The following is an 11450-nucleotide window of genomic DNA, read 5'->3' as shown; positions in this document are numbered from 1 at the left end:
TTCAGGATTTCAGTCTCAAGAGCCTAGTGGGAAACAGAACTTTTATAGCTCTCAGGGACAGAAACCAAGTGCTCTGTATCAGAGTTCTAAGTCCATAGACCGACCTGGGTACTATGGACCATATGAACCATATGGACCATATGAACCATATGGATGGTACACAGATGCCACATCCTAGGAGGATATGCAGAGGTTGCGGTAGGACACATGTGAGTATGTCTGAGTACTTTGCTAGAACATTACAATGTTATTGATGTGGTAGGATAGGCCACATTAGCTGATTCTGTTTTTCTTTCGCCAAAGTCACAGTGTGATGCTAAATGAGGGTGTGAGCCTGCTGACGAAGTAGCAAACATTCATGATAATGCCATTAAGAGCGGTAGGCACACATTTATAATTGAAGATTATCAAGAGCCAAATCACAGTAAGAATATTGATTTGAGTGATGTTGTTATTTTGACATGTAGTGTGGGACTATCCCATAGCAGTGTTAGGGTTAAGATTCAGGGGAAATCATACAATGTGCTATGTGACTCAGGTGCCAGTTTGAGCTGCATGAAATCAGATGTTTTCTCGTTTAACGAGAGTGAGAACTGTTTTCCTATTACAAAACAAGGTGCAAGGACATTGGTGGGAGCAGATTGGAATCAGTTAGATGTGTTAGGAATATCTCAAGCATTGATCAAGCGTTCCATGTACATTCAACATATCTGTTGATGCATTGTTAGGTTTAAATTTTTTTACAGAGACAGAATATTACCATTGACGTAAGTCGCAATAGATTGACTCAGTAACTTACACTTACGGACTTGCAGAGACAAAGTTCATTGCTTCTTTTGCTAATTCCAGTGTCCAGTATAGAGACACTATTACCTGTTTATGTGAATGACCCAGACACTGAATTAGGAGTCATTGAACCAATTGAGTCTTACAAAATGTTTACATGGTTAGGAACTAGAGGTATCACTTCACCTATAAATCAAATAGCATCATTTAGATTGATAAACACTACCAGTTGAAAAATTAAAATACCTGCTTTGGTAGGGATATGGGTAAAAGAGAAAGTTGTCTTTGATAATATGTATAGTGAGACCAATACTGGAAACAGCACACATTATACAAGTCGACACAGGTGACAGTTTTTTTTTTAACCAAGTTGACTGACAGTAGTACTCGAGTGTCAGGTTTTTTTTTTACTGATAGTGTTGAAGACTATATGACATGTCCTGATATGGTTTTGGCCATGCACTCAGGTACACATGGTAAGTTGCCTCCATGTCGGATAAACAAAGTGACCTGTCATTACAGGTTGGCTCACCTATTGATGGCCCATCTATCTGTGTACCCTGTCAATGGTGCAGGTGACAATGTCAGATTGTTTAATGATGTACACATACACACTGTACCTGTTGGTGATGACACAGGTAGGTCATCGGGTGTCACTGATATGACTACAGGTGGGTCATCGGGTGACACTGCATGACTATTGGGTGAGTGTTCAGGTATGTCCACAGGTACACCATCAGGTGTTCCAGGTGTATCAATATGTGATATAATTTAGATCAGGAAATCACAGGTGGTACCACAGGTGTAGTTACACCTACCCAGGTGTGTTTCCAAATACCTTACCTGAATCTGATGTTGACAATTTAATGTCAGCTGTAACTGACATGATATGACAGACAAACAAAATAGTTGTTTTTAGGGATGAAAAAGGGTTCAGTAGGAAACTCTATCAATCTTGACAAGGACCGTGGTATGAAACCTGTCCTGCAACAGAGGACAGACAAAGTGAAGCAATAGAGAATGTATGTTGGATTATAGGGGTAAATTGTACAAGGTCCGATATACAGGTGTCTCAATACGCGAATGGATCCTACGAGAATTTCTCCTAGCAGAAATAGTGGAAGACTTCCACATCAGAAGGAAAATGAAAGAAAAAGCGAAACGGAAGCACAAGACCAAACGATAAGACTCCTGATCTAAATGTTCCTGAATCTCTAAGTATAAGATAGTAAGACATAGTTTTAAGTCCCACTTTATTATGACACGTGTCAATTCATATGGGTACCCAAAAGTTATCAGTACTGATGTATATGAAGCGGAGAGAGACCACGCCTATGAGAATTGATGAATTTGTAGCGGAGAGAGACCGCACCAATGAGACTTGATGAATTTGTAGCGGAGAGAGACCGCACCAATGAGACTTGATGAATTTGTAGCGGAGAGAGGCCGCCTTTATACGAAGCAGAGGGACTGCATTCGTAAACATAAAAGCTCAAAAGAGTCTAGAGATGACTGACACTCTCTAGTGTGGGGTAGATAGGCATCTACCTCAGGTTGCCAGAAATATGAGGACAGTCGAAAGACTAACGATGAATTCATTCGGGATGAAAGACGGAGTGTCGATCTGTCTCGTAGCCTGGGTGAAGACCTATAAATCGGTCGTGGAGTGTAAGCGGAGGCCAATTACATCGATGGGAGACAATTTTTTTAGCCTGGTCAGAGGCCGTTGTGAATACGAGACGTACAGAGGATTCAGCTGAATATGAATAGAATAGATTAACATAGGAATGACTACCTATGACTGGGACTGAACAGAGTAAGTGATTGAAACAGTTTATCAAGGCCTTTAATATGAAATATTTGACTGACCCACGAGTACTGCATGTTATTTTCTCATGAACAGAGACTGTATGAGCAATGCGCAGTGTTCTGCAGTCTATTTGATGTGGTAAACATCCCTTGTGGGAGAGTGATCTGTTGTATGGTACAATGGTGACAACCAATTGGGATTGTTGGATATTCCTTCACTAGGGAGAGATATTGACTACTTATGATAAGGAGCAGGAACAGAGTATTTGAATTACTCGATTGTTGATATTCTACAGGACCTTTCAGCTCACACTTCAGGTGATGATGACACTACTGACGAGGTGGAACTCAATACCACTGACAACATGCGTTTTAGAGACCTTTGGGTTTCTTTAGGGTACTACCTTTAATCATTATAAGGGAGAAATCTTGACGTATGAACAGACACAGTATCATACATTGGTAATAGAATTGACTTCCAAAGGATAGAAATACTCAAATACTACACAGCTTTTAAGGTACGGTACAGACATTACACTACTACTATGTCTCTATTATGTTACAAGTAACATCCAATGACAGAAACACTCAACTTTGTCATGTAAAGTCATTTGAGAGAATATTAGTCTTCAAGAATAGTGCAGTTAGCAAAAAGAGAATAAGATAATTTACATATACCCAAATGACCCTATCTTAATGAATAGATGGTCTCTGATTGGGGACATACAATGGATATCAAGAACTTCATATTTCATATATGGCTGCTTATTTGTACTCATAATTTTATTCATTTTAGTTTCCACTGATACATGGAAATGAACAATATCCAATACTTAGTAATGAGTCAAGTAGTCTTTCTGCTCCACCACCTTGTTCAACAGTAACTCAAACAAGATATAAAGTTAATTTCACCTTCAGTTCCTTCAAGACAGGAGAACTTTGTGATGACTTTCAAGTTTCATTTTAAAAGCTGATGTGACTTTGAATAATCTAATTCATTTTACAAACTTATGTGAACTCCCACATACCAGTGTCCTCGTGTATAAATGATTCCATATTGTATTCTGATATTGCATGCTTTGTACATTTATAATTTGGATGCATAATATGGTGTTTTAAAACTATCATGATTTGTAAAGAAAGAAAGAAGAAAATGTTCAAGAATCCAAACTTTCGATATTTAAATTGATTTGTAATACCTATACTGTTTGCATCTTTTAGTTTCAATCAGCAATTGTTTAAAAGTAAATTGTCCATAACCTGTCTTCTACACTTCTCAGATAGGTACAACCTGAGACAGATCTTATCTGAGACACTTACCTGTATTTGAATTTTGCGTTTTTTGGTCCTCAGATATATAGTTACTTAATTGTTACTCCTCATTGATATTGTATTCGTGACTTATTGATGTGTATACAAATCTTTACAATTGTTATGTATTTGATATATTTGTATGTATGTTGGAGCTTAAGCCATTTATCAGTCGCATGGGACATGCTCTACAACAGGAGGGGCATGTATAACCAGGATATTTAGAGTTGAAAACATTATATACATTATATAAATATTTAAGGAAAATTTGAAGTCAAGTTAAGAAGGGTCAATGTACTGGGAAAGCGCATTGACCAAGCTAACCAAATTCTTATTGATTCACTTTTCTTGGGGAATAACAATTTCTCTGAATTGACATAAATGAGGGAGGAAGGTTCAATCTCGTGTCTCTACACAATTAGGTGGATGGACATTCGGGATAAAGATGGTCAGTTTGGTCAGTTTGTCGATAAAGGGGCACCCATAGGATCTGAAATGATTTGATTAAGTATCTTCTGGCGCCTACCAGTCTGAAATATTAGTTAGATATTTGTTAGATGTGTCAATGTTTGGTTGATGGATGGCTTAAAGCTAACTATCAATGTCATTTTATAACTGGGAGAATTTGATGGTACCCAATAGAGTCCCAGAAAGGGATTAATGAAAGTAACTTATTATAAAGATGGGATATGAGTCATTTTTGTATGACATAGGATATTATTTCGGGGGGGAGGAGCCAAAATTGTCAGACATTCAATTTTGTCACAAGTCGAGGGAGCAAAGCACGATTCTGGGCCCCACCGTTGACTAGAGAGGTTCTCTCTGTATATTGAGAGAATAGCTCAGATGAACTTATAGTATTAGGAGTTGTACAAGAAATCACTTGTAAGCCCTACGATCAACTTTACAATTATCATAAATAACAATTTATTGTCGTTCCTCAAAGCTATTGTAAGGGAATTGTAAGTCTAGCAAGTGTAAATCTTTCGATCGTAAATTACAATCGTGATCTTCTGCGCGAAAGTTAGAAATAATGCGTTTTCATGGTTTAGTCTCTATTCGCCTACATCTCATTTCGCATTCAAAAATAATGTAGGCTAATTGGGATTAGAAATTGCACCCCTACTCTTATAATGAACCTGACTCATTGGTCAGTGCCATACTATGTCTTGATCGACTGTTGTTATAAGGATATGTGGTTGATTCCAACGAAAAGTGTACACAGCAGGTATAAGTTGTCCAAAACAGAATTGCTTGCACCTTGTAATTCTTTTCACCAAAGTAAAGTCAACATATTTGCAGTGTATGAAATAAGCCAAAAATCCAGCCAGACATCAGGGCTGGTAACTGTTACCAGCCCAAAATGGATTTAACCTGACCAAATATGGTGAATTTACTCAGATGTATGGAACATCTAAAACTTTTGACAGACCATCGGGCTTGCTAGCTGTAAATTTAGACCGTCCGTCAGAAATCTAAACCATCTCGGGCGGTCGGACGGGCCTTATTTCATACACTGATATTTTCCTCTTATGAAAATCAGTTGCCATCACTGTTAAGGATAAAAAATTAATTTGGTTTTTACCGGTAAACTGATCCGGGCTTTGTTTATGTTGCCGCCGGTAAGGATCCGGATTTTAAGTGGTCCCGGCCGGTAGTTTGATCCGGGCGACTGAGGTCGACTAAAGCACATGGCTGGTGTCACTGCGGTGATTCAATTTTGTAGAGGGTCAAGGGGCCAAGAAAATTTGTAAGTAGTTGATGGTTATTATTTATATTGATGAACATTGTTTGATAGGGTCACAAAGCGTGTTAAGTTTGATGAATTTATATGAGTTTAGAATAATTTCAGTTTTGTCATGTCAGGCACGCGTGGGTTCGTGTTTCATATTTTCGTTATATTTACAGATACATTGCATTTATCTGAGTAGTCAAGATATTGATTTAGCAGTGGAAATTGTTCAGCTGTATTTTTATAATGGTTTATTTTATTTATACAGTTTGAACCGTATCGAGTTGAATTCTACCTACGCTGCGGCGTCATGTAAAGGGTCTGCGGACAATAATCCAATAAACGTGTTCAAGATGAAGGCCCGACTATGTTTTTACCTCTGCAATAATCACTAATCTCTAAAAGTGACAAGTTGGTGGATCAGTGAAGTTGAAGGCTCATTTTCTTAATTGCCTACAAATACCAACATCATACCTTGTATATCATGTGATTAGATGGATTGTATGTTGCCTAACATCCAAATTCACTGTTGTTCTGCATGCACAATATGTTAATGACTATAGAAAGTCTGAAGCCATATCATGGTTTCTTTCATGTTTTATAACCTCAAGCTTTACGAAAATAGAACCATTGTGGTACCTTTGTTTGGTGTAAGTGAGATAGCACCACTTAGTGTCCTTTTCACAAACAAATCATTGTTACATATCAATCTTATTCATCTGGGAGACAACGGGTGGAACTTTCCGTAAGTACAAATACATTTGAAAATGCATCAAAAACTATTACCTTATCAAGTTGAATTGAGATTCTACCATGCCTTCAGTAAATACTGGATTGTGATTGGTTAATCAAAGTAGGTATGTAATCACGTTATATACCTCTGATTTTCCAAAACAGTATGGTGTGATATAATGTGAATAATGTGAATGTGATATAATGTGAATATCATTGTGATCGGAAAATGACAAATAACAGAATAAATAAATAACAGACAAATAAGAGAAATAGATTCTTTTTGTTCTTCAACTACATCAACTAGAAGAGTCCACTTTTATATCATAGGGGTGCCACTAGTTTACCATTGCGTAATCAACAGTCAACAGACCATGACATGTTGTTTTAAGACCCTTTCAAGCAGACAACATAAGCTAAGTCTGAGATCATGTCCGAGGAAAAGAAGAGTAGCAGGTCGAACTTTCAAGCAAGTGAGCTTGAAGTTCTTGTTGAGGAATTCACACATCACCAGTCAGCCTTGTTTGGAGCCTTCTCGGCAACCCTGACGGCGAAAGTCAAGGGGAGGCTGTGGGTGATGAATTTATGAGTTTAGAATAATTTCAGTTTTGTCATGTCAGGCACGTGGGTTCGTGTTTCATATTTTCGTTATATTTACACATACATTGCATTTATCTGAGTAGTCAAGATATTGATTTAGCAGTGGAAATTGTTCAGCTGTATATAATTGTATATAATTGTTTTTATAATTGTTTATTTTATTTATACAGTTTGAACCGTATCAAGTTGAATTCTACCTATGCTGCGGCGTCATGTAAAGAGTCTGCGGACAATAATCCAATAAACGTGTTCAAGATGAAGGCCCGACTATGTTTTAACCTCTGCAATAAAGTTCAAAAAATTTTCAAGGATTTATAAACATTTGAATCAGGATGTTTGACAGCCAAAGTGATATCGAAGAGTGTACTAATACTCGTACCAGAATGGAAAACGTTAGCGTTGACATTGATGAAGGCCATGTGATTGCAGAAACAATTACACAATTAAGAAGACAAAGGGGAGGAATAATGTCTTCATTTACTAAGTCGGAGAATTACCTGAGGGACAAACTTCGTGAAAAGGCCACTGTGGTTTTGGTTGACTAAGTAGACAATGAAAAGGACAATATTGAAGGAATAATGGCCAAGCTTGTACAGAAAACTATGCAATTGAAAGATCTTGTTATGAATGACCCTGCTGAATATAGTCAAGCGAGACATATTACATTCAGGTGAGAGATAGGTATGAACAGTTAATGACTGACATTAAGGTGTGGAGGCTAACTTCACAAAGTAATCCAGGAAATGATATAGAGGATGTCGCCAGAAGATTCTGCAAGTCAGGCGTGTGGAAGTCATACTTCTGTAAGTTCAAGGTCGAAGGCTGCTGCAAAGAAAGCTGCTTTAATGCAGAGCAGCAGCATTACAGAAACAACATGAACTGAAGCTCAAACAGCTGGAGTTGGAGCAGTTACACGAAACTCTTCAAATAGAGACAGACATAGCAGCTGCTGAAGCAGAAGAACAAGTTTATGAAGAAATGAGAAGTAATGTCTCACAGAAAAGGGATAACACTGATGTATTGCATGATACAGGCTTAACTCGTGATGGCTTGGTACAGGGAAAGGTTCTGGCAAAGAAGGATAAGCGTTTAGATCCTTTGGCAAAGGTGGCCACACCGGAAGTCTTATCTATCAGATAGGGGTGATAATCCAACCTTGTCACAACATAATCAACAGGAACAGCAGGTAAAGAAACAGGGTCAACATGGTATCATGGATGGCCCCTTGTCAAGTGACAGGTGACAATATGACAACTGATGATAAAATGCTCTACATGCAACACCAGATGTTGAATGTTATTCAGCTTCCCAAAACAGAGCTTATGAAGTTTGATGGGGATCCTCTGAAATACTGGATTTTCATTCGTTCATTTGACAACAGCATTGGGAACACTAATGTCAGTGATAGTGCAAAGCTTACTCGTCTTCTCCAGTACTGCACCAGTAAAGCTCTCGGAGTCATTGAATGCTGTGCTGTGATGGAGCCACATGTAGGATATCCTGAAGCTAAAAGACTATTATTGGAACGTTTTGGCAACCAATATGTAATATCAAAGGCTTGGGTCGGAAAGGTCACTGAAGGATCAAGCTTGCGATATGGTGACAGTTCAGAATTAAGGAGATACGCAGACTCTGTTAGAAGCTGTGTTATCACTTTGACTGCCATGGGTAGACTGAATGAAATAGACAATCAAGTCAGAATGGGAAGATAATTGGAAAATTACCTTCAGTATCTTCAAGGGAGATGGAGAAAGCAAGCAGTTCATACCTTGAAAGTTCAAGGCAATTACCCTGGTATTGAAGCTCTATCAGAATTTATTGAGACAGCTGCGGAAGAAGCAACCGATCTGGTCTTTGGTACAGATAGCTTAACTTCAAAGGATTTAACAGGAAAATCCCAAAAGCCTAACTCTGGAAAATCTGCTGTGTCCAGCTTTAACGTTCAAGCTAGCAAGGAAGCTGGCATCTCAGCTGGTAGTAGCTCTTACAAGAACCTAAACAATCAGTACAGGACTGGAGGATGGCCTGCATGTAAGTGTTGTTTGGGAAATCATGCCATATATGTGTGTAACAAATTCAAAGAAATGACTCCACAGAAATGGTTGGACTTTGTGAGGGAACATAAGATGTGTTTTAATTGCTTTTCAACTCAACATGTGTCTTACAGCTGTAACAAACCAAGTCGGTGTCAAGTTGATGGTTGCAATCGCAAGCACTCCAGATTGCTGCACGATGGCTTACAGACATTGGTAAAGTTTGGTGGGCGTGGTGTTGGTTCATCACATGGACAGGCGTCTACATTGACACAAGAATGTGGAACTCAAACTCATTCAATGCATAATTCTGTCGGTGGTGGTGTTAATGGGGCGGCGTGTCCAGAACAGCCCTGCCTATTGTCCCCATTTCAATAAGGTTGAATGGTCAGGATGGATTCATTGAAGCGTATGCTTTTCTTGATAATGGAAGCACTAACACATTCTGTTCACAAGAATTGATTGAACAACTTTCGATGTGAAAGGAACAAAACCTCTCTTTCACTTACTACATTGACCAATGAAAACTGTGAATCTGAAACCAGTTTAGTAAGTTTAAACGTGACAGATCTTGATGGCAGACATTCAATGCAACTACCACATGTGTTTGTGATTCCCAAACTACCTGTTCCGACTGAGAGTTTAGCCAGCCAAACGGATGTTGATAAGTGGACTCATTTACAAGGTATAACTCTGCCGACCTTGGATCATGGAAGGATAACTCTTTTGATTGGACAAGACAATCCTTCAGCACTTGTACCAATTGACGTGCGGAAAGGTAAAGACAATGAGCCATATGCTACAAGAACAGTATTTGGCTGGACACTGAATGGGCCATTAGAATATGGTAGCCAAAGAAGGATAGTATCAAACTTTGTCCAAGCAGAACACAGCTTGGAGTCTTCAGTTGAGAGATTTTGGAAGTTGGACTCTTGTGAACACATTTTTGATAGTTAACCACAAATGTCTGTTAATGACAAGCGTGTTATAGATATTTGGCAGGAGTCTCTGGAGGTTGAAGAGGGACATTATAAAATCACGAATACCTTTCAGAGTGAGCTTCCAAGCATGCCAACAACTACAGTGTTGCAGAAGTCAGACTTGAATATCTAGGCAGGAAATTATCCAAGAATAAGAGCCTGCATGAGAGATACAGAGATGGAATACAGGAGCTTCTCAGTAAAGGATATGCTGAAAAGGTTCCGTGAAGAAACAAACCCCAAGGAGGGCCCTGTTTGGTATATCCCTCACCATGCCGTGATCAGTGAGAAGAAACCGGACAAGTTGAGGATAGTTTTTGACTGTGCTGCTAGTTATGGAGGAACAAGTCTAAATGAGGAGGTTCTTCAAGGACCAGACTTAACCAACACATTAATTGGTGTTCTCCTTGATTTTTACGTCAGGAAAATATAACCATAATGGGTGACATTGAGGCAATGTTTCACCAAGTTAGAGTTGCCGAAGAGCATCGCAATGCTCTCTTGGTTTCTTTGAGTGGCCTGATGGAGATGTATCAAGACAACCTGAGATCTACCGAATGACAGTTCATCTGTTTGGGGGCATTTGGATTCCAAGTTGTGCAAGTTTTGCTGTGAGACGCACTGCTGAGGACCATAGAGCTGACTTTAACCCCGAAACAATAAGGACAATCTTGGAAAATCTGTATGTGGATGATTGTTTGAAATCTGTAGCCTCTGTATCCAAAGCAATTCATCACGTGAAGGAGTTGTGTGAACTGCTCCTGAGAGGAGGTTTCAAACTTACCAAGTGGATCAGCAACTCCCGGGAAGTACTAGATTCCATCCCTGCAGAGAGAAAAGCAAAGGAGTTCAAGGACGTTGATCTTGGAAGTAATGTTCTTCCACAGGAGCGGGCGTTAGCTGGAACACTGAATCTGACAAATTTGGATACCTGATCATGCCAAAGAACAAGCCAACTACACGGAGAGGTATATTAAGTGTCATCAGTTCAATTTATGATCCTTTTGGATTTATATGCCCAGTTACTCTGCAAGCTAAGAAAATCTTTCAACGTGAGTGCAGACTGAAGAAAGGATGGGATGATCTACTGGAAAAATGTAATGAGGAAAAATGGATTGAATGGATTCAGAAACTTTCAAGGATTGAACAGTTGACAATTACACGTTGTGTGTCTCCCTTTGACTCTGACGATTTATTGAAATATGAACTACATCATTTCTCTGACGCTTCCATGGAAGGATATGGAGCAGTATCATACCTGAGGATTGTCAATTCTGATGGCAGAATCCACTGTGCTATATTGATGGGAAAGGCCAGGCTAGCACCCATGAAACAAATAACAATCCCAAGGCTTGAACTCTCAGCTGCAGTCATTTCTGTAAAACTGGATCAAATGTTACGTCCAGGAACTGAGACTCAAGATAAGTAGTTCTACCTTCTGGTCAGACAGCATGGTTGTTCTTCACT

At 39.0% G+C, this 11450-nt stretch overlaps 1 protein-coding gene across 1 annotated transcript; it reads left to right on the top strand.

Annotated features, from left to right (window-relative positions):
• The first annotated feature begins 10540 nt into the window (after positions 1–10540).
• On the top strand, positions 10541–10918 carry LOC124270755. The gene has a single exon (XM_046705793.1). It carries the CDS (start codon positions 10541–10543, stop codon positions 10916–10918), a length of 378 nt encoding a protein of 125 aa, XP_046561749.1.
• Positions 10919–11450: the final 532 nt, after the last annotated feature.

The sequence above is a fragment of the Haliotis rubra genome, unplaced genomic scaffold, assembly GCF_003918875.1.
Source record: "Haliotis rubra isolate DU_JTF1 unplaced genomic scaffold, ASM391887v1 Scf1543, whole genome shotgun sequence".
Lineage (NCBI taxonomy): Eukaryota > Metazoa > Mollusca > Gastropoda > Lepetellida > Haliotidae > Haliotis > Haliotis rubra.
This window is presented reverse-complemented; position numbering and strand designations above follow the sequence as displayed.